Raw genomic sequence first — 26,533 nt, 5'->3', positions numbered from 1 at the left:
GGATGTAATCTCTTGGTACTTGCAGGAGCCCGTTTACTTCAATTTATGTATTTCAAAATAGACACGTGCAGTATTGTAATATCTGATTAAAATTTATAGCAGCGGATGCTTTGGGAAAATCTTAACGCTTATTTTAAAATAGTGCGAGAAGGGAGTTTTGCTTGGAGTGTCGGCTGAGCTCCTGCTGAATTGACCCTCCGGCAGGTAGCAACTGTCGGCTCCTGTGCAACTAGCCGAGGGATGTGGGGAGTGAACAAAACGGGCAGATCTGGAGGGGAGCAGGTGCTTGGAAGGAAGGAACACTCTGGGGTGACCGTGTGATTCTTTTCAGACTTCTGGCCTGAGGTCAGCCGCAGTGGACGACGTAGGAGACGACAAAAGCAGTGATATAAAACTCACGGTCTTTCTGGCCTGATGAAGCAGATAACAGAATGTGAGCAACCACACCTGTTGGAAAGCGAGAGGAGTCTCAGAGAGGGAAGAGTCAGGAGAGGGAACCGCACATTCCGTGTATACGCTCTGCCTAAGTCTTCGGCTGATCCGCGGAGCGTGTCTTCTCCATGCAGCCTAGCTAAAGACAAAAGACTCTGAGCTCCTTCTCAAGAGACAGAGCATGTAGTTTGAGTCTAAACAAGTTAACTGCTTGCTAACACAGAAAACCAGCACTCTCGGGAAGAACATAACACAATCCAGAGTCTCTGTGACACGACACTGAAAACGTCCAGACTTCCGAATTGGTCAGCACACGAAGCCGCAGAAAAATCGGACACGTTTTCTGTAGAAAGGCTAATCAGTAGAGGCCAAACCCAGCATGATCCAGATGTTGGAATTAGCAGACGTGTGTTCGAAAACTCCCGTTAAAACTCAGCTCAGAGTCGTAAAGTAGTGGTTCCCAAAGTGCAGTCCGGAGGCCCGCCTCCAGCACCACCTGGGAGCCTGTTGGAAATACAAAATCTGTAGCCTCACTGCAGATCACATGAATCGTGAACTTTGGGCTAAGGCTCAGCAGTCTGTCTTTTTTTTTTTAAAGGTTCTCCAGATGATTCAGATGCTTGCTAAAGTTTGAGAAGGGAAAATATGAATGAGAAGGTAGAAAGTTGGGGTTCTGTGTCTCCCCCCCCGTCCTTCCCCAGCTCACACATTCTCTCTCAAAAATAAACAAACATTAAAAAAATATTAAAAAAAAAAAACCTTGGCCAGTATTTGTGCAGACTCTTAACAAGAAAGGTCTTTGCTACTTGACATTCTACACGTGGCTCAGAATTTTCCTCATTGTTGGGAATGAGAGCAGGAGAGCTCCTCTGTGTTGAAGAAACAAGGGCCAGAGTGTACCAAAGCAGCTGAAATTATAAATGAAAAAGTTCTGGAATCTCTGTGGGCCCCAAGCAACATAAATACAAAGACACCCAACATAGTCGAACTGCTGACAACCAAACGTAAAGAGAAAAATCTTGAAAGCATCCAGAGAAAAAAATGATACGTTTCAAATAGAGGAACAACAACGTAAATAGCGAACTTCTCATCAGAGACAAGGGGTGCCAGATGACAGTGAACCAATGTTTGTGGGGTACTAAAAGAAAAAACACACAATTCTACATGCACCAAAGGTAACATTTCCTGAATGAAGGTAACAGACAGTTCGGGGCGCCTGGTGGCTTAGTCAGTTAAGTGTCTGACTCTTGGTTTCAGCTCAGGTCATGATCTTGTGGTTCGTGAGATCAAGCCCCGCATCGGACTCTGCACTGACAGTGCAGAGCCTGCTTGGGATTCTCTCTCGCCCCCTCTCTCTCTGCCCCTCCCCTGCTCACACTACCCTCCCCTCCCAATATATAAATAAACGTTTTTAAAAAAAACCTGACACTTCACCAAGGAAGATACACAAATGACGAAGAAACGTGAAAAAATGCTCAACATCATTCGTCGTAGGGAAGATGCAAGTTCAAGCCATGATCAGCTGGCACTGGACACCTATTGGGTTAAAATTTGCAAAAGTGCCGATACCAAGTGCTGGTGAAGATGTTTAGCAGCGGGAACGCCACACACTGCTGATGGGAACGCAACATTTGGCGGTTAGTTTGGTGGTTTCTTAGAAAGTTAAACGTACGTTTCCCATGTGGTCCAGCAATTCCATTTCTAGAGAAATGAAACTGTGTCATAGGCTACGTTGTATTCCCCAAAATTCATATGATGAAGTCCTAACCCGTAGTACCTTAGAACGTGAGAAGTGTGTAGAGTTAGAATGTTTTTTAATGTTTGTTTATTTTTGAGTGAGAGACAGAGACAGAGACAGAGTATGAGCACGGGGAGGGGCAGAGAGGGAGAGAGAGAGAGACCCAGAAGAAGCAGGCTTCAGGCTCCAAGCTGTCAGCACAGAGCCCGATGCGGGGCTCAAACCCATGAACCGCAAGATTCGAAGTTGGACGCTTAACTGACTGAGCCACCCAGGCGCCCCTGGAGTTAGAGTTTCTGAAGACACCATTAAGGGAGCATGAAACCCTACGGGTAGACCTTAATCCAAAATGACTGGTGTCCATACAAGAAGTGGAAGTTAGGATGCAGACAGCATGCGGGGAGGAAGGAACGTTCGGAGATACAGGGAGAAGGTGGCTGTCTACGAGCCAGAGATAGTCCTCAGAAGAAAGCGGCCCTACTGACACGTTGATCTCCGACTTGCAGGCTCTGGAACTGAGAGGTGAATTTCTGTCGGTAAAGCCACCCAGTCTGTGGTATTGCGTTCGGGCATCGCAAGCAGACTGATACACCCTGTTCACACAGAAACTTGCGCTTGACTGTTTACAGCGGCTTTATTCGCGACCGCCAGCAATTGGACACAGCTCGGATGTCCTTCAGGTGGTTAAGGGATGGACTGTGGCACATCTACAGAAACTACTCAGCAGCACAACAGAATGAACTTTCCGTTCGTGCGGTAGCATGGATGAAATGTCAGATGCGTTTTGCTTAAGTGGAAGAAGCCGGACTGCACCGTGTATGGTTCCGTTTCTGTGATAGTATGGAAAAGGCACAACTCTGGGAACAGAAGACAGGCCCGTGGTGCAGGAATTGGGAGTCTGGGAGGGACTGATCACCGAAGGGCCAGTGCAAAAGCATTTCGGAGGTGAAGGGACTCCTCTGCGTGTTGACTGACGTCATGACCGTACGACTGGACGGGAGCCTCAGGAACAGGGCACCAAAAAGAGCGAATTTTCCTACGTGTAAATTTTTACTTTTTATTTTTATTTTTATTTTTATTTTTTAATGTTTGTTTATTTATTTATTTGGAGAGAGAGAGGGGGAGGGAGAGAGAGACTCCCAAGCTCAGAGCCCGATGTGGGGCTCGATCCCACCACTGTGAGATCACGACCTGAGCTGAAACTAAGAATGGGACACTCAACCGACTGAGCCACCCATGCGCCCCTCCTGTGTGCAAACTTTTAAAAAGAAGTGAATTTAGAACGTAAATAAAAGTAAGCCCAAGGCATACATGTAACACAAAGACTATTTCAGATAAAACCATGGGGATTCGTCACCAGTAGACCACTATAAACAACACTAGTGGGTGTTCTTCAGGCCACATGGAGACTCAGGCTGTCTCCTCACATCCTCGAATATGCCCAGGCGTGATGTGAGTGAGAAGCATAGGGAAGGAAAAGAAATGATTTGCATGTCCGTGGTCGCGTGGAAATAAGGGCATGCATGGGCCTAGAAAGAGACCATATCCACCCTCTCACTGGACAGATATTATTAGGCGCCTGCTGTTTGCCCGCGGAGTTCTAGCTCTGGGATGAAAACAAACTGGGCATGGTTCTTTTCTCGCGAATGGCAGGAGAAACGTTTGTTTTATGGAGGAGGTCCGTGTGCATCGCGTGCGTGTGCGCGTCCCCCGCGGGCCCCTCTGTTGCGCGATCCCCTGCTGTGGTGTCCTCTGGCTGAGTGTCCCTCTTTTCTCTTTCAGACGTCATTCAGTCGGGGTTTCACAAAGAACATGAAACTGGAAGCCGTCAACCCCAGGAACCCAGGAGAGCTCTGCGTGGCCTCTGTGGTCAGCGTGAAGGGGCGGTTGATGTGGCTTCATCTGGAAGGTACGCACCGTTGGCGGTCGTTCTGGGGAACTTAGGGCGCGTCTGGAAGTGGCAGGGTGCACGTAGTACTTCTCAGAAACCACGCCTTTTGCCTTCCTTTTACTTAAACAGATCTTAAATTATTCAGTGTTCTTAAATGAGTCAAACTCATCAAACACAGATTTGTTCAGAGTCTCTCGTCTTGACTCATGATTTCATGAAAGGAGACACTGGTGTGATAATTATGTTTGCAACACAGTGGTCTTTTTGCATCTGTGATTACAAAAGCTAGTGTCACAATTAAATTAATACGAGCCACTAAAACTGGTATTTGAGGTCTTGGTTATTATGAGGATAAAATTATATATTTGCAATTTACTGTGAATAACACTCTGTACGTTGGTTTCTTCCATGGATCTTTAGTTGTACCTCGAAATAGTAACTAGAGATGACTTTCTCCCTAAATATGTAATAAGATTTAGCCTTACGTGTTTAATGATGTTTAAACTGTTGTTTATAGCTATAGTTTGTTTATAATTGTGCAGATAATTCACAGAACATTCTATTTTATAAGCGGAACCTTGATCAGATTTTAGATTTGGAAAGACTACGTTTTATATGTTTTGTTTCCAGTGATGATGAATTCAGATGAGTCTGATCTGTAAGGTTTTTCCCACTTTTCCGTGATCTGAATTCTTTGGGTTTATTTGTATCTCAGTCTCATGACATTAATTATTTTAAACGTATATGGAAAAACAAGACTAGTCGCGAATGAGAAAATCATGGTAGCTCTCTTGGCCCATATTTTAACTGCCATGGCATCCCCTACCGCCACTGGAATGGAAAGTTTGGAAGGCCACGGAAGTGGTGCTCGTATCTTCCTCCTATCTCTTTAGGAAGAGCACATCTAAAAAGCACCAGAAGTTCTGAGGCTGACGATCTCCTAAATAGTAGAGTCCAAGGGAGTGAAAAGGGGAGAGAACAGTGACGGCAGGTGAGCGTCGCCTGTGTCCTCAATTCCCAGGAAAACAGTTTAAAATGTTACCGTGGTTTAGGATTTCAAAATCAACTTGAACTAAAAGAAAATTCTCAAAAGGTTGATTGCTTGGTGGCTCTTCGAGTAAAATGGCCTCTGGTAGGAATCAGCCACAGTGCAGGCAGACACAGGCAGAACGGGGCTCTTTCTGCAGCCGCGGGAAGAGAACGCGACCTTACTTCCGTCACTACGTGTAAAGTTGAGTCACCTGCTCTTGGAAACACAGGATCCCTTCCGTGACTTCCCATCGCTCCATCAGACTTGCCACCTCATACTGGCCTAAGCCATGTTGCGAGATCGGGACCTTGCTTGCGTGATTCGTTCGAAAGCAGACGCGGTAAAGTTCAAAGCCCGTGTTTCATCATTATTATTTAGCACATCATCGTTAAAATTCTTTGGCAGTCATTATTTATTTAGCGGTTTGTAGTTCCAGAGTGCTCTACAGCTGTTAATTACCTAACACAGACACGCAGGCAAAGCGTGTCCTGATTTTTATAGTTGAAAGAACGTTACGATATGCCTGGGGTCAGTTTCCTTCTCCTTGACATCTCCGTTGCTTAATTCACCCAACCCTACAGAGTCCCAATTCTTAAAAACAGGGGTGAGCGGCAACAGGGTAGAGTTAACATTTCTGACAGGCTTTTCTCCTTAATATTGTCTTTCTCTGGGATATAAATTTCCATTTTTATAGCAAAGCAATGTGAGGCAGCTCATGTCAGCTGTTATTCTCCAGAGTGCTTTTTTATCCTGTAGCAGCGAGATCAGTTAGCGTTAGGAAGCAGAGCAGAAAATAAGTAGATCGTCCATTTTTTCCCAGCCCTTACTCATTGAGAAAAAAATTTTTTATGAACAGTTTGTTGCATATTATCCACGTGGAATTCTCGATCGAAATCCTGTGTTTGTTGGATCGAATAAAGTAAAATCCCATTTTGTCTCTTGGCTCTCGATTGTATTTTGGGTTTTTTGGGGGGGGTTTGTTTTGGGCCCCCACTGAATATTACCTTTTAAAGTGCCAGTGAACTTGATGGCATTTATTTCTTGTTATTCCTCAGTTTTATGTATATACTGTTCTCTTTCCTTTGTCCTGGGAACGCATGTTAGAGGTTCGCTATGGTCACTTTGTGGCTGTTAAATTATTTTTATGATGATGGTGATTCTGGTTATAGACCGTTTACTTGACACTTGAAACAGATCAAATACTTCATAACAACTCATTAGTTATTTTTATGCATTAAGTTGATTTGAAGTATTTTCAGCACATGGCTAATTGACCACTTTTAGGTAATTAAAGTGATCATTTTCTACTTAATACGTGACGTCTCTGGAGGTCGGTTCTTTAAGTGTCTATAAAAGAGCCGATGTTGAAGAGGGGGGGCCATGGATGAGATATGGGAGACGAAGGTAGTATTGCTTTGGGTGCACATTTGGAAAGAATTGGGAGCTCTCCGGAACCGCGGACGGTGAGCGCAAGGATGATGGGGTTTCTTTGATTTAGAGAGGACGTTGCAGTGTTTCTCCTGAGTCAGTACTCTGCTCGAGGCGGTCAGGTCGACAGTTATAAGCGTGACCCGTACAGTAGAGGTTGCTGTCCGTGGTGATGTCTTAGCGTCACGGCCCTGCATTCACGCGTCTGCCCCCGCCCCACACCAGGTCCTTCTACGTGCGTTCCAGATGCTTCCCTCGGGGACGAGAAGGGTCTTCACCCGTCCTCATGATGCTTTAGCTCCCTGAGAGGGCTTACAGCTTTGCAGTGCCTTCCTTGGCTTCTCTTACCCCCTCGTTATTAGTCCTGTCCTCCGGTTCAGAAGAGATGTGGGAAGCTCCATGTTCCTGAATACATGACTCTTAGCCTTTGCGCTAACATTCCTCTGATGCCATAAAAGGTACGGCCACCGGCAGGCTTCATTTCTGCAAAGTTATGTGGCCCTTTTTGTTGCCACCACTACAGAAATGTTTGAAGAGAGCTCTGGAAGGGGACACTGAAACCCGGTTTTGACCTGGGGAGCGCTGTTGCACGTGAAAAACAGGCAGGGGGACTCTCTCGGCTGGTGTTCGTTGTGCTTTGAGCGCAGGGAGGGAATGACGTCCTGGGGGAGTTGGTGCCGGCTGCTTTCGGTGCTGATCTGTCATAAAAACAAACACACAAGGACAGAAACACGAAGACGACCTAGAGTCTTCAGGTCTGCGGAGACGTATGAAAATCTTAAGAACAGGGAAGCTTGGGTATTACCGACATCTCCTAATCTTTAGTTTTTGCTGCCCTCTGAAATGAAACCTAGAGAAAATGAAATTTTTCCACACTCAGTCCTGGAGAACGTACTGTGTGAGTGTCAGTCTGTGAAGTCTTCGCCGGGTATAGCTTCGGGCAGTAGCTTCCTGGCGTTCAGGACTCACATCCTGTCACCGCGAGCTTCACATCCCCCATCAGCAAGCACCGAACACGCAGGGCTGCGCGCCCCGTGGTCCCCGAGTTCCGCAGACGAGCGCCCTCAGGAACAGCCGGCGGACTCTTGAAGCCGGGGCCTCGTGTAGGATTTCGGCGGAGGGAGTTAAACGTAAGACACTCTGACGGTTCAGGGACGGATGTGAGCTCTCCTTTTCCCCTCTTGACAAATGCACGCACTTTGGAACTGTCCAGTGACACTGCCTGAGCCGTCTAATCTTCTCTCGGCTTCTTGGCTGCGGCGAGCGACAGGCCTGCCTCTGCTGGTTTCCTCTCCGCCACTGGCTCCAGGTGGCACGCACCCTTCAGCGTTGGCACGGGGCATGTCCCCGACCGGGCCAGGCTTGCAGGGTCCTCACTCGGACACCCGCTACTGCCAGTGTCCTGAGTCGGGTCACCTGGGTGGTTGGGGGTGACAGCAGGAAGGGGCAGACCTTTCACGCTCAGTGCACGGACTCTCACATAACGCCATTTCCTGGCCTGGTCGTTTCCCTGACCTGGTGCTTCTGACTCTAAGTCGCTCTGGTGCACGTTTTCTAGCATGTGAACCTCCAGTCGCCTGCCCGGCGGAGGCGTCTACCCGACTGTGTGGAATCGACAAGGGGATTCGAGGCCTGACTGATTCCTAGACTTGGAACCAGGCGCCTCTCCTCAGTTCCAGCCTCTCAAAGGCTCCTAGGCTGTCCTCTCCTCATCTGCATGGGGCCCAGAGGCTGAATTGGCTTGCTTCTTGCCTTCCTTGCCTTCTTACTTTGTTCACTTTCAAATCTGATGAATGAATGAATGAATGAATGAATGGATGGGATAACATACTAAGCAAGGGTAATGGAGTTTCCCACTTGAGCCCCTCATGGCGAAATTGATTCCATGCGGCATAGGGGTGAGGGCTCAGACCAGGGGGGGAGTGAAGAAGTATTTAATGGAGGGTTTAGGTTGTTCCTATACCAGAGTCCTGGAAAATTCACTCTATCTTGAATCAAGTGACCTTACTGGAACCGAGAATGTGCTGACACCCCCAGGATGGTCCCCATCCCAGAGCAGATTTTTACATTTGGGATGGGACAGACCCCTTTGAGATTCTCCTGAAAGCCGTTGCCACTCTGGAAGATACACTTGCACACATACACAATTTTGGGTGCCATTTCAGACGATCCATGGACCCTCTCAGAACAGCTCGTGGATAGACCTCCTCGGAATTTCACGGATCCCAGATGAGAATTCCCTCAGGAGACCGTCTCAGGAGCTGCGAATAGATGTTAGTTCTGCGTTGTCCCCCGCGTGGCTTCTAGACACAGGTGGCTGCTTTGTTTTCAGTGAAATCAAGTTATAATTTCAGCTCCTCAGTAGCACCACCTGCAGTCAAGTGCTCAGTGGTCACGGGAGGCTGGCGGCTGCTGATTTGGACAGCACGGATCTAGAAGTCTGCATCCTTGCAGGAGACTCTGTGGGACAGCACGGTTCTAGAAGCTCCACTCCAGTAAAAAGTGAGCCTCTCGGGCCTGTCGAGGCCCAGAATTCAGATTTTCTAGAAGTGTGGGGCAGTAAAGTGCAATCCACTCTGTTAAGTAGCTCAGTGGCAGGCTAAACGCTTCACTTATTACCAAGGGGAAATAAGGTTTCCAGACTCGGGAGCTTAGACACTGGAGGGACAGTCTGTGCGCCCTGATGTCAGTCAAGAAACAGAGTCAGTGTTTCTTTTTTTTCTTTTATTTTTTTTTTAATTTTAAAGTGTTTATATATTCTTAGAGAGAGAGAGAGAGAGAGAAAAAAAGTGCAAGTGGGGGAGGGGCAGAGAGAGAGAGAGGGAGACACAGAATCAGAAGCAGGCTCCAGGCTCTGAGCTGTCAGCACAGAGCCCGAGGCGGGGCTTGAACCCACGAACCGTGAGATCATGACCTGAGTCAAAGTCGGAGGCTTAACCGACTGAGCCACCCAGGCGCCCCCGAGAGTCAATGTTTCAAGCAAGACGGGATTGTGCCTGGAAACAAGGTGCCTCTACGATCACTGAGAGAGCTGCAGACACGAAGTCAGGAGGCCACTGGGGGACGCTTCATTTCAAGAGCACTTTAGAGTCCCAAGGGCAGGAAGCCTCAATCGCTGGCCCGCCACCGGCTTCAGCTGCAAAGCGTGTGAGGACACAGTGGCACCCCTGCAGTGTCTCCAGGGACCGTTGAAGTTCATGAACAGAAACAGAAGTGTGGAGCCGGCTGCTGCAGCCTTCGTGGCCTTTGCTTGCCGGCAGGAGGACCGCCCCGGCCTCACGCTGCCCTCCGCACCTCCCACGAGTAGATAAGCATCGGTGGAGCGTGCTCTGTCCTCAGGATCATCGTGCAGGGGAGCCTGGGAGTTTGTTTCCCAGCTCTGTATCCCCTGAAGACAGGAAGGCGGGAATGGGTGCCCAGGTCCCGTTAGCGGTAACCGGCATTCCCTTTCTCTACCTCATCACCAAAGAAAACCTGGCTGTGTGGCAAATAGAACGTGCAAGATCTTAGATCACCTAATGAAATGGTGAAAGCGTATTCTTTTCGTGGAGGTAGCTGGTCAACAGTTCAGCACTTTTAAACAAAGTAGCGCCGTGTCCGACTTCTGCTCAGGTCACGGTCTCGCGGTTCGTGAGTTCGAGCCCCACGTCAGGCTCTGTGCTGACAGTTCGGAGCCTAGAGGCTGCTTTGGATTCTCTGTCTCCCTCTCTGTCTCTGCCCCTCCCCTGCTTGTGCTCTCTCAACCCAAAATAAATAAATAAACACCTAAAAAGATAAAATAAGAAAACCAGCATTACAAGGCATGCCTAGTTCACTCTGCTCACAGTTGGGCCAGCACCCCAGCATCTGTGGGGAGACGGGGTGCATTTTCCCCCCTCCTGTGGCAGATATCGTGCCCTTTCCTGTTACTAGTAATCACCTTTCCTGCCTCCAGTTGTCCTCACGCTCAGTTTTGTCTCTTTCTTGATCAGAAGGTTGAGATATGCTCTCTGTCTCTTGCTTTGATTGGTTGTGTTTTTTGTTTCTTTGTTTGTTTACAGAAGCTCCCTGCAGTCGCTTACGATTCTCCATCTCTAGGTTGTTTCTGTCCCTTTTCCTGTTTGCAGTATTTGACCTACGTTGACCCTTCCTTCAAAGCCTTCCCCTGCATCTTTTCCAGAACCCCAGGCCAGGCAGGTTTCTCTTCTCCACGGACTCCTCCTTAGATGAGTGTTCTAGGCGTTGCTTTGTTCATCTGCCTTCACGCGTAAAGGTCAGAGCTCAGCACAGTCTTTTTCCCCGGTGCCCTGTTTACCCGCCTGCACAGCGTCCCCCGTGTGGATGCCCGCGTTCCCGAGTCGGGCGTCACTGTCGTCCCCCCTCCCGTTGGCTCTTCTCCTCGAGTCTCCCCTCTGACCCACGTTAGAAACTAGAAAACCATCCAAGCCAGCAGGCGTAGGGTAACTCACATCTGTGTGCCCGCCCCCGTGCCCAAGGAGTCCCCTCAGTGCCCCGTGTCCCCGTGCATCTCCATCTTCGCGGCTCACCGCCACTCTTTGGTCCGGATCTTCGTCCCCTACTCCTGCCGTTGTTCCCTGGGCCCTGCTGCCTTCGTGGGGCCCTGAGACTTGGCTTTGCACCGTAACAGCCATCGCCTTCCTCCTGATACCCTGTGCGTCTGCACGCCTCCCCAGAGCACATCCGCCTCCTAGACGTGTGGCCTCGGGTGCTTCCTGAGTTTAAAACCCCCTTTCTTATTGGTGCAGCTGCATAAAATGTGTAGAATGGGGGTCTGTACCTCGTAGGATGGTTGTGGAGATTGGCGGAGGGAAGTGCTCCTCGTCGTGTTTGCACCTGACGGTGACGGCTCAGGAAGAGGGGTGGCCGGCGAGCAGGAAGACAGGCGGCCCCTTCTCACTTCGGCCCCGCCTCCCTGCACAGAGCCTGAGGTCCATCAGAACAGTGAACTCCCGTGTCTGTGCACAACTTAATGCTGTTGCTGGCGCTCTGTGACCCAGGGCCGTACTGTCTCTGCCTGTCACAGAGCACAGTGTCCGCACAAGAGTTCGTGTGCACTTGGCTCGCTAAATGCTCGCTGCATATGTAAGGAGGAATCCGTAAAACCCGTGTTTCCGAACGAGAAAGTGATCTAAGATACAGCGGTCCCTTAACAACTTCTATCTTGCCAACTGAATTTTTGAGCCAGTGGGATAAAACCAACATTCAAGAACTCTTTGGTCAGTGTTTCCCTATGCTCGGTTCAGTTCCAGTAAACTCCTTCCATCTCCCAATCTACGGGAGGAGTCTGTTAAAGTGCAGATCCCTGGGGCGCCCGGGTGGCTCAGTCCGTGACTTCGGCTCAGGTTATGATCTCACGGTTTGTGGGTTCGAGCCCCGCATCGGGCTCTGTGCTGACAGCCTGCTTGGGATTCTCCCTCCCTCTCTCTCTCTCTCTCTGCCCCTCCCCAGCTCGCTCTGCGTGTCTCTCTTTAAAAAATAAAATAAACATTAAAAAGAAGTTTAAAATGCAGATTCCCGGGGCCACCACAGACCTAGTGTATCTGAATCCCAAGCAGGGTCTAGGAATCTGCATTTTAAAATCCCCTTCCCCAGGGGCCCCTGGGTGGCTCAGTCGGTTAAGCGTCTGACTTCAGCTCAGGTCGCGATCTCACGGTTTGTGGGTTCAAGCCCCACGTGGGGCTCTCTGCTATCAGCACAGAGCCCACTTCCGTTCCCCTGTCTCCCTCTTTCTCTCTCCTCCTTGCGCTCTCTCACTTTGTCTTTCTCTCAAACGTAAACAAACATTTAAAAAAGTAAATAAAGGCACCCTCCCCAGATGGTTGTTCTGGGTGCTAGGGTTTGTGAAGGATGCTGAGATCTAACGGGCAAGGTGTGGCGTGGTCTAAAGGAGCTCCCGTCGAGGCCACCTCTCATATATAGGAGAGCAGGTGCAGGAAAGTGCCCCTTAAGCCTTTCTGTAATTTGTGGAAGAGTCAGGTGGTTAATAAGCATTTCGCCGAGGCTTGCAAAAACCAAACAAGGGAAAATGCAAATGTGAAAGTAATTATATTTCAAGCCAGCGTGGGTGGTTTTAAAATCTTGAAAAGGAGGGACGGCCTGCTTGAGACAATTTTGGGAGAAGCTGTGTCGGCAGATCAGGGGCCCGGAGCAGGGTTTCCCGAAAGTTAAAGAGGCCGGTCGGACAGTGGGCATGGTCTGCGGGCACAGGCTTTGCATCCTCCCCGGTCTGTTCTGTCCCTAAAGCTGATGCTCGATGAGACAGGGCCTTGGTGGCCGGCGACAGAACTGCCTGTTTTAGGCCAAGTCTTGGGCGAAATGTGTAGCTGGGGGGAAGGCTTTTGGTGGGCGGCTGGTGGATCGCCTCTCCAGGGGCTTTGCTTACAGGACCCACACCTAACTTGGGCTTTTGAGCTGCCGTGAGCATGGACGGGACTGCTGTCGGGCCGCCTTCCTGTTTCAGAGGCCCCAGCCCGTCGTCGTCTGCCTGTGGGGGGCGGCAGGGGCCACCTCACTGTGGGGACCGTGCAGGAGGGATATGGGGGCCCAAATAGGAACGGGACAGGCGCTAAACCGACCAAACTAAACCAAACCCAAACCCAGAAACAAACACGGGACAAAGGAAGAAAAGCGCCCACCCGAAATGCTTTCTCCTAAGGCCCCCAGCGTTCGATTGTTTACGGTCAGATTCTCCTCTGTGGCCTTTTTTCTGTGCCTCGGTTTACCCATCTGGAAAACGGGGACAGACCCAGTCCCCGTCGCTTTGGGTTGTTGGTGAAGATCGCGCACCTGCTAAGTGTCGGGCCCGCGGGCAGTGCGGCGAGCGTTTGCGGACCCGTGAGTGTCCCTCTCCACACGCACACGCACCCCGGATCCCCTTTCTGTCGCTTTCCTCCAGGTGGCCTGCTTCCCGTCCCATCCTGGTCTTGCCATCCACAGCATTGCCCGTCCCTCGTTCCTTAGGAATTTGGCTGCACAGCTGGGGGGGGGGGGGGCGTGGCTGTCTGGCTTCGTAGAGGGGCTCCTGCAGACGAGAGGAGGCTGGCGGCCAGCACACGGGGTTTCCGGCCCCCTGTCTTGCCGGCTCCCAGATCGCCAAGCAGCTTTCTTCCCTCTGACGCCCCGTCTTTGCATCGCACGCGTGAGCCTGTCACGATTTGCTGCGGCCCCTCTTCCTGAGGGTTCTGAGCAAGGTTGACTTCCTTCCTTAAACACCTCGTGCCTTTCTTCCCTTCCTGCCTTTGAACTGAGGTGTGGGGCTCGTTCTTCCTGAAGCCCGTGCGGTAGGAAGGACAGTGGGACTTCGTGGAAGGGGCCGGCCATCCACGGATCCGACGTCACGGTCGCGGGGTATAGCGAATCGCGGAAGTCTTCGCAGGCTCCAAAGTGGCTCTGAGAAGTTTATACGCCTCACGTTTGCTTTGTGAGCGTGGATTCATCGCGGTCTGGTTTTATTTTCTGTGAAGGTCACTTGTCCTTCATGACTCCGGCCTCTGTGGCAGTACTCTTCAGGCACGTGACTCCTTTCTTCCCAGAGCGTTTTGTGTTGCGTTGTTATTGTGGTGAAAGTGAGGTTGCGATTGTGAACTAGTCGATTCATTCGCAAGGGCCAAAATGCGTAAAAGTTTCTCTCCCCCTCCTGCCCCATTCCTCAGTGTCTAAGCTCCTTTCCCAGCAAAACAGCCACTGTTAGCGTTTTGTACTTCCTTCCAGGTCTGTCGTACGCACGTATAAATATATGTTATTTCTCCCTTTTAAACAGATGATAACCTACTATACACACACGTTGTGTTCTGCCCTGTGCTTTTCTTTTATTCAACAAAACATGGACACGTCTCTACATGTAAGTGTATGAAGTGGTTTCTCGATCTTTTCTTACAAATGGCAGAATATCCCATCATACGATATACCATAATTTATTTAGGCAGATAGAGATCGAGGCTTCCCGATGGTTTTTCAGATGAAAGTTCTGGGGAAGAATGAATGAGCGGACTCCATATCGACTGATACAGCTGCAGTGAGGTCCGGGGTTGGACCTGACCTTGTGTTGTTCACAAGAGGGTTTCCCGGGAAATGGTCAGACTACTGAAGTGAGCCACTAAGCTTTTGCATTGGCAGGTTTGGAGACTCCAGAATAAGGAGAATCGCCTAATGTTTTTAATGGATTGCTTTTTATAAAAGCTCGTGGGTCCCTGCTCTTGAAAAATAGTACGTTATTTTTTAAAAAGATTATTCCGAGTCCAGCCAGATATATCTAGATATTGCATAAGATTGATAAAGAGAAATAAGGAATTGGTGTCCATCATTCAGAGGAGGGTTGGAAAAGTTTCAGGGTCAGGAAAACGTCTCTGGGTGATAAATAATCCACGTTTCCACCAGTTCATATTTAATAGATGCCTTAGTGGGTTAGATTTCAAAGTACGAGGAAGACAGGGCGGTAACTTCCTGGAAGGCTTAGTAGCTGACACAGTGTAGCTTATAAATATTTGTTTTGAATGGAGAGCATGATCAAAGAATTCTAAGGTATGGTAAAGACAGCCATATCAATATATTAATGTAAACACTATTACAGAAGTGTATATATTAAAGCATTAATACCAAGAGACGTTTGAACCAGCAGAATATTGGAAGATGAAGGTCACAGTTCAGGAAGGAATAGGCTATAAAATTCACCTTCTGCTTCTTTTGGAAGCACTCCTTTGACCTCGAAAATCAGGTTTGCATCTAAACGTTAAGTCCAGAAATACAAATGTCTATCGTAGATGAATTCATTCCCTTAGCACAGGTGTTGAGTAGCTCAGAAACCCGTGCTATTTTAGGGAATCTGAGCGTGAGAACGTGCCCTGTAGTTAATGAGGGAACAGCTCAGTGACCCTCTTCGTTCGACCCTCCTGAGACTCGTGTGCCCTTCGGGACAGGGACGATAACTTCCACTTTGGAAGCTCCCTGGCAAGTTTCTTTACTTCTCTGTCTTGCATGTGGTCGTGTTTATTTGAGGGTCTCTTTGGCAAGTAGGGTCAGTAGTGGTTGAGTCACCCTATGAGACGGAGATGATTTCCATTCACTCGACTGTGTCGAGAAATAACCTCTGTCAACCTGTTTGCCTTCCTTTAACTCATATATTCTTCACGTTATGGGAGAATTGGGCAAAAGGGCATTTGGGATCGGTAATCATAGTACCGCTTTTTTTGAGAAGGGATCGAGCGTCGAACGTGACTAATGGCGATGATCGTGTGTGTGTGTGTGTGTGTGTGTGTGTGTGTGTAAGAATGTGCTGTCAGAGTGTTTGCTGGGTTAGCGCTGAATCAGGACCCCACGTGTATCAAATAACGTGCTTCTTTACTGCAGTATCTACTTTATGATGAGAAGTAAGGGGTAGGAGCCAGTGCAGCGAATGTCAGAGTTACAACGGGTGGGACCGTCCTACATCTGCTGGAATCACGCTTCATGAAGCTAAGTTTTGGGGGGGGATCCGACTTAAAATTCATCAGATATGGTGTGGCGACGCGGATGTGTGAGGGGGTTCTACTGTGTGGTTTTCGCCTTGATTCTCAGTGAAGACACCAGAGCAAAGCAAGGGTAGGTGCTCAGAGCCGGTGAGCCCGTGTCTATTAAGAGTTCTTCGCTTTTGATTCTTAGTTCACAAGTGTCTTCCTTCAGTGTTTTCTTTTTCTTTCTCAAAGAATTGCTGAGTCTGTGTAGAAGTTTCTTCTTCTCACTAGCTTGCCGGGTTCCATATTGACCCCTGTAGCCAGAGCTCCGTGAAACCTTGGCTCATGTTACATGCAGATGTGTTCCGTCTTTCCGAGTCTCGTAGCTGTGGTGCTGATTTGTCACGAGGCATTCGTAGGACCATGAAACGGGGTGACAGGCCGACCCCACTGGAAAACACACTCTGGCATAAACGGTTTTGTGCAACGTGGCGGCAGTCCGCGGTCCCCCAAGGAGCTCGAAACAAGCAACCCCAGTCAAACTGATCAGTGAATGAGTTCCCTAGAGAAATTGTATCGTCTGTCTCCAGTGCTCAAAACCCGGCTTGCTGTGCCTCACTACTTCCTTTTAACCGTGATGCGAACTTCCCTTGGCTGAAGGTTGACCTTGGCTAAGCAGGAAGTGTGTCTGCTGGCTTAAACGTGTGCTGTGGCCCCGACCGCGAGCTCAGGTGCATTCCCTTAGGTTTAAAGGCTCCAGTGCCGTTGTTCCCAGATTCCTTTCTCCGCCCTTCCCTCCGCCATTTACAGTAGGAAGTGTCTTAGACTTTTGGAGTCTCTACTTTACTTGAACCCCTTGTACTCTGTTCCAGGTATCGGTATCTGTCGTTAAGACTGTTCCAAGTTTTCTGTTCCGTGTTCCGGGAAATGTTTTCCTCATCTCAGGGATGCTTGTATTTTCCTTTCTTCTGGCTCTTTCTGGTAACATCTGTGCCTGTTGTCTTGACTTGTCCAATGCAGGCCTACAGACTCCTGCTCCGGAGTTTATTGTTGATGTAGAATCCATGGACATCTTCCCGGTGGGCTGGTGTGAGGCGAATTCGTACCCTTTGACCACACCGCACAAAACAGTCTGTAAGTATCGTCCGATGTGGACGGCATCTGCAGCTTGGGGGAGTAAATAGACCATTTTTTTGTGTGTCTTTTGTTTATTTTATTTTCTTTGAAAGTTTTTTTAATGTTTATTTATTTATTTTTTAATTTTATTTTTTAATTTTTTATTTTTATTTTTATTTTTTTTTAAATTTACATCCCAATTAGTTAGCATCTAGTGCAACAATGATTTCAGGAGTAGATTCCTTAGTGCCCCTGACCCATGTCGCCCATCCCCCCTCCAGCAACCCTCAGTTTGTTCTCCATGTTTATGAGACTCTTCAGTTTTTATTTTTGAGACAGAGTGCGAGTGGGGACAGGGCAGAGAGAGAGGGAGACACAGAATCCAAAGCAGGCTCCAGGCTCTGAGCTGTCAGCACAGAACCCGACGCGGGGCTCGAACTCACAAACCGTGAGATCGTGACCTGAGCTGAAGTCGGTCGCTCAACCAACTGAGCTACCCAGGTCTCCCTGTTTTTTTTTTGTTTTGTTTTGTTTTGTTTTTTAGGGAGAGAGTACATGAGCAGGGGAGAGGGGCAGAGGAAGAGAGAAAGAAAGAGAGAGAGAATCTTAAGCTCTAGTGCTAGGCTCTATCCCATGACCCTGGGATCATGACCTGGGCTGAGATCAAGAGTTGGGCACTGAACCGACTGAGCCACCCAGACACCCCCTTTTCAAAATTTTATATTTATTTATTTATTTATTTATTTATCTATTTATTTATCTATCTATTTATTTGTTTATTTTTATGAATAGACAGTTTTGTAAATAGTGTAGCTAAGTTGTAAAACACAGAGCTGCTGTTAGATGTTCTGTGGAGTGCCGATATTTTTGCCTCATGTATGCTTTCAGTGTCTTTGTGAGATGAATATTTGCAAGCATCTCACAGGTCGACAAACGAATTCAGAATGTTAAGGCAGTTGAAGGTCACAGAGTGGCAGAGATAAAATTCAAAATAAATACAATAATATATGTATGTTGTATAAAATAATATATAACATATGTAGAATAAATAAAATATGAAAGAAATCTTGACTGCCAGTTTGGTATACAATTCGTTATTTTGATTAGAGAACATTTAAGCTAAATACTGTGTTTTTGTATCAGCATGTCTGAGAGAGAACTAGTTTTTCTCATGAGATTTACCCTGAAAGAATCCTAATTGACCATCATAATTTACTGACATAACATACAAACAGCTACTGTTAGCACTAACCAACCAGTGAGATTTCAACTGTAGTTTGAAGAGTATAATGTCCTTCTGATCACAAAAATGCCGAATTAAAACAATATTAATAGTTAACCCAGAACTAACTCTGTGTTCTTAAATACAACAGTTCTGTCTCTTGGATATATATAGCAGTGTGTGTTTTAACATCTGCTGTTGTAGATCATTATCCTGAAATGGGACCTTTAAAAATCTTCAAGACTAATAAATCATGGCATTTTTTTCCACCCTAATGTTTATCAAGAGTATTATTTAAAATTATGAGCCCTTAAAGATAAGGGGTTTTAATTTTTGCGAAATAGATATTGCTAGTATTTCCTTTATTAATTTATATGCTAGCTTTACTTTCTAACGTCCTACGACATGGTTCCCGTATGTAGATGCTCAGAGTATTGCTAGAAAGGAAGCTTCCATCCTATATCAGTTCTGTTCCTTGATGTCAGATTTTGAAGGACACTTGAGTCCTAGTCGATATTCATTAAGAGTGGGACAGTGGGGCACCTGGGTGGCTCGGTCCGTTGAGCATCTGACTTCGCAGTTTGTGAGTTCGAACCCCACGTGGGGCTCTGTGCTGACAGCTCAGAGCCTGGACCTGCTTCAGATTCTGTGTCTCCTCTCTCTGCCCCTACCCCACTTGTGCCCCCCCCCCTCACTCGCTCAAAAAAAGTGGGATGATACATTACCTGTGTGCCACAAAGTAAGTAGCCCAGATTACACACAGGTGGATTTTAAGGGATTATTCTCCCCCATACACAGTATTGCTCGATGAATCATCCAACGAGGGTAGTATCTTGGCCCTCACTTTAAGCTATTCCTAAAATTTTGAGCATAGAATAACTTTGTCATTATCAAAGGCATTCTCATTTTTTCTTCTCACTTAAAGTGCCACAGACTCTTGACTCCACTGGCCAGAGAGCCAGGCATGACCGGATTCAGTCACGCATTTGTTCTGAAGAGGCAAACTATAAATCTAAATAATCTAAACTCCGGTAGCTTTAGAAATTCTGTTCAGGGGTGCCTGAGTGGCTCAGGTGGTGAAGCGTCTGACTCTTGATTTTGGCTCAGATCGTGATCTCGAGGTTCATGGGATCAAGCCCCACGTTGGGCTCTGCGTTGACAGCTCAGAGCCTGCTTGGGATTCTGGCTCTCTCGCTCTCTCTCTCTCTCACTCTCAAAAAATAAACTTAAAACTTTTTTCTTGAAATTACACATATGCTGGAAGATGTGGGATTGTCTATGCCAGCATTAAGTGATGCCACGGTCTTAGGTCTATCTTTGGTAAGGTGCTCCAAATACGTTATATAAACTGTAAATCTTCTTGTCTGAAAAATAATTATTGGCTGGGTTATGTCGATATTCGTCAGACATATTTACGGGGTACTAATCCTCCTTCCAGTAATAATACTTTAGTGCAAAAACATACCTCTAATCCTAATTTGGGAGTATGCCGTATGGTAATATTATTGGACTTCCCACGCTTTCCGTGGGGAAAAAACAAACAATCCCTCTGGATAATCTTGCTCGCAACAATTTGTCCTACCAGGTGGATTAGGTGAGTATGATATGTGTGCTCTTTCTTTCTTATTAAAAGCACATTTTAGAATAACGTAGCTAGTGTAGTGGTACGATTAAATGCACTAAATTCTGTTTAGACTTCATTTCTGATGAGTCACGGTCTAATGCTAGAAGAAACTAAGGTAAAATTGTGGCATGAATAGAATAACTTTTCAGTGTTCAAACCGTTACTTTAAAACTGACACAGTTTTTACTTGAAGGCATTTTTTAAAGAAAGCTTTTGCCCAACTGGTGAGCAAAGCTGATTGTCCTTTTGCCCTGTCTTGCCTGTTTTCCAGCACAAAAAAAGAGAAAGATCGCAGTCGTGCAGCCGGAAAAACAGTAAGTTTTTGTTTCTGTTTTCCCCCGAACTGTGCGATCAACTCTACAGCGTTGTCTTTGTGGAGGGCAGGAGGCGTCGCTGTTTTCCTTAGGGACTTAGCTAGCACTTGGCACCCTAAAGGTGACAGCAATGTACGATGCCCCCACGGTCACGCACAGCTGCCCCTGCCCCGCACGCAGCACGCGGGCGTCCCTGGTCGCGGCCGGCCTGCCAGGCGGCCCTCGGCCTGACGCCAGCTCTGCCCGGTCCCAGCAGGGTGCGCTCGAGGAAGCCGCGTTTCTTCTCTGCCTTTGCCAGCTGGCTCCGTTTTCTTCATAAAAATACACTGAGGGAAAGGAATTTAAGACCAGCATTTTTGCATCTCCCCAGGCTCACGTCGAAATAAAATGAGATGTAATAATAGCTGTATTGTCACTTGAATGCAAGTAACAGTTTGGGGGGCATTTCTCGTACCTTCGTTTCGAAACACAGTGTATCAGGTTAATGCGACTCCAGGTGTGTCCGGAGGAGGCTGAAATAGAGAGGAAGTAATAATCAACCATCCCACCACGGAACCCAAATCTGAATTCGTTAACTCCCCGGTTTGCGGTCCGTGGACCCGTGGTCACCGGGGCAGCTCGATAAAACACACACGCTGCCGGACCCCCGTGTCCAAACTTTCCGGCTGAGCGGGTCTTCGGTGGGGCCTGACCGTCTGTACGTCTCACAAGTTCCCAGGTGATGCCGGTCTGCTGGTTCCGGAGACCCCACTTTGAGAACCGGTGCTGTAGCTGCCCCAACTGAGGTCTCGTCATGGTTTACTTTGAGCTCATGTCACTCTTCGACGGTGTGGTTTCTTCCGCACAGCCAGCGTGGATACCCTGTGAGACCCGACACGCCTCTTTTTCCCCCGGCTACATTTTTTAGAAAATATTTATTCAGCAAGCGGTTCCTGAACCATACCACAAAGCTCTGTCGTAGGCTAGGCCCACCTGACGTTTCAAGACCCATCCATTCACAGGCTTTGTGTGAAGATCCTTTTCGTGTAGCCGTGACCCACACCGGCCCAGATGCCAGAGATCAAAGGCCACCAGACAGTGGTAGTTCCCAGTTAGGCAGTGAAGACAAGTCTGATTCGCATTCAAGTCTCTGCAAGCTAATACTTCTTCGGGTCTAAGAACATAATTAAGGATGTTATTGTAATTCTGTAGCAAGAGGCAAAGCCTGGAACGACCTAGAAGGACATCACTGACTAGTGATGTCCACTCGAGGGGGAGATGTTCCACTGGCTTCTTAGGGTTATGGTAAGAACTGGGGAGCGACTTGTGTGAAATGATCTTCCCCGTGGGTATTGGTGTTGCCGCTACATGCATGTGTCCTAGGGTTTCTGGAACAGCCCCTTTCAGTTGTGAAAGGACTTTGGAATGGACTAGTGTCTTCTAAAGGGTGCGACCCATGATCATTTCGTTTTCTTGATCTGCAGATTGCCATCCACAGTGCCTGTTGAGAAAATACCTCATGACCTTTGTTTATTCTCTCCCTTGGACACCACAGGTAAGTGAGCCCCTTTGCGGCTGTCTGACCCTTCCCAGTCTGTGAGGGGGACATTTCACGTATTCTCAGGTCAATATAAGAATGCCTCAACTCTGGGTTCTTTTTCCTTGTCTCCGTTGCTACTTATTCACATACAGCTACTTTAAAACATTTTTCTCCTTTTTCTGATTTTTCTTTAATGTTTGTTTATTTTTGAGAGAGACACACAGAGCGTGAGTGGGGGAGGGGCAGAGAGAGAGAGGGAGACACAGAATCCGAAGCAGGTTCCAGGCTCCGAGCTATCAGCACGGAGCCCGACGCAGGGCTCGAACTCACAAACTGTGAGATCGTGATCTGAGCCGAAGTCGGGTGCATAACTGACCGAGCCCCCCGGGCGCACCTTTAAAAAACAATTTCTAAACCAAATTCTCTGTGCCTCTTCTGTTTCTTGGTCAGTAGCTCTAGATAATTCTTTCGGTCCACAGGAGAAGAGTCCAAGTGCTACTTGGAAATGAGGAGCCAGTTAAGGTTGTATGCTGTGAGTGGTCACGTGGAAAGAAAAAGCGTTGAAAATATCCTCAGCACGCACTCCTTCTTTTGACATTTTATGCCATCCCACCTGCATTTTCTACTAGCGGTTAATACTTAAGTCCCCGTGGGCTCTTGAGTTGTTCCTTAAAACCCTCTGTGTTTGAAACCTGAGCACGAATAGTACGTGTCTTTTAACGTGTAAAGTCCTACATCTTCTAAATAACCTTTGAAAACACACATGGGAATTCCCCTTTGACAAACAAAGCTGATTATAGACATGTTTGTACATTGAATAATATATCTGATTAAGAATCCTGTATTGTAGCCAGAACGAAACCCACTCTGAGTTCTTCCAGGATTAAAAGCTATACGCCATGGAGGAACCCTATCCGTCCAGGGTGTAGTGAGGAGAGCATTTTTATGAGTAGACTCACTAAAACTTTTTTTCTCGAGGTCTGGGTAGGGTAATCCTACCAAGAAACTTCCACGTGTGTGCAGCTGTGGGCATAATTTTCTTTGGTCTAATTTTGTTGTATAGAATTCAAACTTCAGAATGGTTTTAAAATGTCAGCTCTTCCTTCAGCATCTGTAATTGTTATTTTACTCCTTTTGTCTTTTACTCACAAAAATAACACTTCGTGCTCTTTCCCTGTTGGTTCTTAGTTGAAGTCCTGTTAGGACAGACCTTCCTGGACCATTCAGTTACCATCCCAAACTCAGAACCGTTGTTAGGCAGAAATACCACTGTTAGCGTGGTTTAGCTTGGAGCGGCGTGGGGGAGGGCGCGTCTTGGCTGACAGCGAACCCCCTTTCTGCGTTTCCGGACATCTGGAGGCTGTAGGGTAATACCTTACTGTGTGGTTATTCCACTTTTCCCCGTGGCCCTTGGAGACACAACTAGACCAACAACTTGGCTAAGTCAAAAGCATAATGAAGGAAATGCAGATTTAATCCTCTGGGAGGCACATTTCACATCCATCCGAGCGGCAGAATGAGGCAGCCATACCTAGTGTGGGCTTGGACGTGGGACTGAGGCAGCCATACCTAGTATGGGCTTGGACGTGGGACAGCAGGAACTCCTACACAGCACTGAGAGGAGTGTAAGTTGGGATAGTCCGCGTGGAGATCGATTTGACCACGTGTAATAAAACGGAAGACTGCAGACCCCAGGGCCGAACAGATCCCCTCCTTGTTACGTACTTGGAAAACTCTCTTGCCCATAAGCAGGAGCAGATTTTCACAGCCGTGTTCACTGAAGCCCTGTCGGTAATACCGAGAGAGTGGAAACGATTCAACGTCCATCAGTAAGAGAATGGAAAACTCGCTTGTGCTGTATTGCTGTAATGGAGTCACGCACAGAAAATGGATGAACCTTCTGGATAAACGTTTATCAACTTGGATGGATCTTAGAACCTTCACATTAAACAAACCAAATGCTGCAGAAAACCACTTAGGGAATACAGTAAAGCCTTGGATTGCAAGTGACGGGCAAGACGAGCCAAGATTTCTAATAAATTTTGACTTGATAGACGAGTGATGTCTTGCCGTACGAGTCGTATGTGATGCCGAACGTCACGTGATCACAACTGAGCCAATGGTTCTTGAAATTTGCTTTCACGTACGAGTGCTTTGGATTACAAGCACGTTTCCAGAACGAATTATGTTCGCAAACAAGATTTTGCTGCATTTTAAAAATATCCGAAATACGAGCCATTGTGTGTTGACACACAAACACCCGTATGTGTGGTAAAGTTTATAGACGTGCATGGGAATGACAAACGCCAGACTCGGGGAAGGGGAGCACAAGGTTGAGGGGGTGCGGTTCTGGGGTGGAAAGCCCAGGGGAACTTAGCTGTGTAGCCGGTATTGTTTTTTTCTTAGCTGCCTAGTGATACGTTCGTTGTCACTGTGTTGGTTGTAGCACCTTTTGCTGTGTCTCGAATCCTGCATAATACACAGAAAAGTTCACGTATGTGGTAGAAAAAATATAACCAGAACTTCCAAGCTGGTGTGGGTGTAAAACATTCCGATGTCAAGACGCCACGTGCCTCTGGTAATTTTGACAACTAAGTGGAGGAAGCCGGTTTTTTGTTGGATCCTAAGGCATCCGCTGTGTTTCTCTTCCCTGCAGGTACTGTTAACGGGAAATACTGCTGTCCTCAGCTTTTTATCAACCACAGGTGTTTCTCGGGCCCTTACCTGAACAAAGGGAGAATCGCAGAGCTACCTCAGTCCGTGGGACCCGGCAAATGCGTGCTGGTTCTGAAAGAGGTAAAGCATGTTCGACAGTGGTCAGAGTTGGCTTATTTCCACGGGGTGTCGAAGATGTGGGCGGACTCTCTGAAGGAGAGAACGGAAATGTGAATCCGTTGAGGTGACATTTTCCAAGCCCCGGCTCTGGAGTCCTTGGGCCCAAGCTGGTCAGATGAGGATGGAGGATGGGTGAGTCAGAGACTCAACAGGCCGGCGGGAGGGATAGACCTTCCTCCCCTGAGTGCCGGGAAACGTCGCGGTGGGTTTGAATCAAGAGCTTCGGGAACTCAGGGGAGGTGGGCTGTGTTGGGGGGCGGGGAGGGCCTGGGAGTGCAGGCCGGAGGTTCTCTGGAGAGGTGAGTAAACTTTGGTGGACGGAAGGAAGTGCCGTGAGGACGGACACTCCCCAGCGGAGCCAGGAGTGGTGACGTCTCTCCCCTCCCTCGGCCGTACTTAGCGGGGTGCCTGCATGTAAGAGGTGCCTGCTGAATGCACCATGGGCTCCAGGCGCTCGCGTGACGTTTGTGTCCCGGGCGGAGCCCTGGCCACGTATCATCTTGACGGTATTGTTTCCCATTTCTCTTCCTGCCTCTGGGAATCCACCTGCAGATAAAGAGGTGCATCCTAATTACGTCGATGGAGGGTTTCCTCTCTGGTCTGTGTTTACGGCCTCGCCGTGGACCCGGTGCGGAGAGGGGTTGGAATTTTGGAACGCCATCTCTGCTTTTTTCGTGCATATCAGTGCTTTGTCTTAAGAAAGAGGACCCCACACTTATCTTCTTTATTGCTACTGTAGCACGAAGAACGTGTTTCCATCCAAGTGCGTTAGGCAGCCTCTTGGAGCCAGGCACCGCACGACGCCCTGGGGAGAACAGCAGCACTGTCTGCCCTCGGCCTGTTTGGGCTTCGTGGCCCTGACGGGGGGGATGGTGTGAGTCTAGAGGTGCAGTTAAGGGGGTGCTCGGTCAAGGCGGGAGCGGAGCGCTCCAGGAGCACAGGGGAGGGAGGCAGTGACAAGGAAATGCCAAGTGACACTTGATGTGGCTTGGGCAGAGTGAGTAGAGCCTCGGATGCACGGGTGGATGTTCGGGGCGGCGTCCAGGAAAGGCAGGTGGTCCCGCGTGGCGGGAGCGTGGACCCTCAGGCTGGGGACAACCCGTAGGTGTACAAGAGGACGTCCCATTTTGAAAAGATCGAAAGAGAGAAATCGGGCGGGCCTGAAGCGTGAGGCGGGACGGAGTAGCTGGCGGTCCGCACGTGGAGACCTCTGGTGTCCCGAGGGATGTAGACTTCCTACTCCGGAGGACGGGGACCCCCCCGCATCCCCCCGGGTGACACTGTGCCAGAGCCGGCCTCCTCACTGCGAGAACCTCCGTGTGGTTTCGGACTCCCTTCCACTTCAAGAGAACGAGCTAGTTTTCGTGGAGTCAGAGCGTGTCTGCTTCTCCAGGCCGCCTGCGGAACCAGCAGCGAGAGACTTTATACGTTTAGAAAAGAGAAATCCATTGTAGAGGGAAGACGGAGGTTGTGGCTGAGCAGAAACGCTGTGAAGAAACTCCGATCAGGCCGCTGTCGTGGTCATTTATTCAGAAGCGTGTCACAGAGAAAATGTTCGGAAGGGGGTTCCTGTCCTTAAATGTGCTTCCGGTCAAGTGGGAGAGACAAGCGGGCGAGTGAAGACGGCGGAGTGGGGGGGCATCTCGGGTGCCGTGACGGGGCTGGGACGGGTGCTTGGAGGCCACACAGATGTCCCCGCAGTCTGTGGGGACAGAGGAGTGGGAAGCCTGCACCCAGAAGCGCTGGGGGTGGTGCCCTGGGACGGAGGCAGGCAAGATCGGGAAAGCGGGCTTCCGGCACAGGTGTAAGGACCTCGAGGGACGGACACTGGGCACAGACCTGTATCGAGAGTCCCCGTGGGCCCTGCTGTCCTCAGCAGTTTGGACCCGCTTTCGTGGGAAGCCGCTCCCCTCCAGCAGGCAGGCGCATCCCGAGAGAGACCGGTGCAGGTCGGGC

General features: G+C 48.6%; 1 protein-coding gene across 5 annotated transcripts in view; it reads left to right on the top strand.

The window, feature by feature from the left end:
- SFMBT2 (Scm like with four mbt domains 2) overlaps positions 1 to 26,533 on the top strand; it is a 227,553-nt gene that overhangs the window by 163,302 nt on the left and 37,718 nt on the right. For all 5 annotated transcript variants that reach the window (XM_047064867.1, XM_047064866.1, XM_047064869.1 and 2 more), the window contains 5 exons: positions 3,953 to 4,079; positions 16,968 to 17,081; positions 20,181 to 20,223; positions 21,687 to 21,757; positions 24,399 to 24,538. In XM_047064867.1, coding sequence (XP_046920823.1) covers positions 3,953 to 4,079; positions 16,968 to 17,081; positions 20,181 to 20,223; positions 21,687 to 21,757; positions 24,399 to 24,538 — 495 coding nt within the window. The remainder of the gene's footprint in view (positions 1 to 3,952; positions 4,080 to 16,967; positions 17,082 to 20,180; positions 20,224 to 21,686; positions 21,758 to 24,398; positions 24,539 to 26,533) is intronic.

This window comes from Lynx rufus, unplaced genomic scaffold (genome assembly GCF_022079265.1).
Source record: "Lynx rufus isolate CCGP_SWC_20201006 ecotype Redwood Valley unplaced genomic scaffold, mLynRuf1.p SCAF_7, whole genome shotgun sequence".
In the NCBI taxonomy this organism is placed as follows: domain Eukaryota; kingdom Metazoa; phylum Chordata; class Mammalia; order Carnivora; family Felidae; genus Lynx; species Lynx rufus.
Note: the sequence above shows the minus strand (reverse complement) of the source record. Positions and strands in the feature narration are given on the sequence as shown.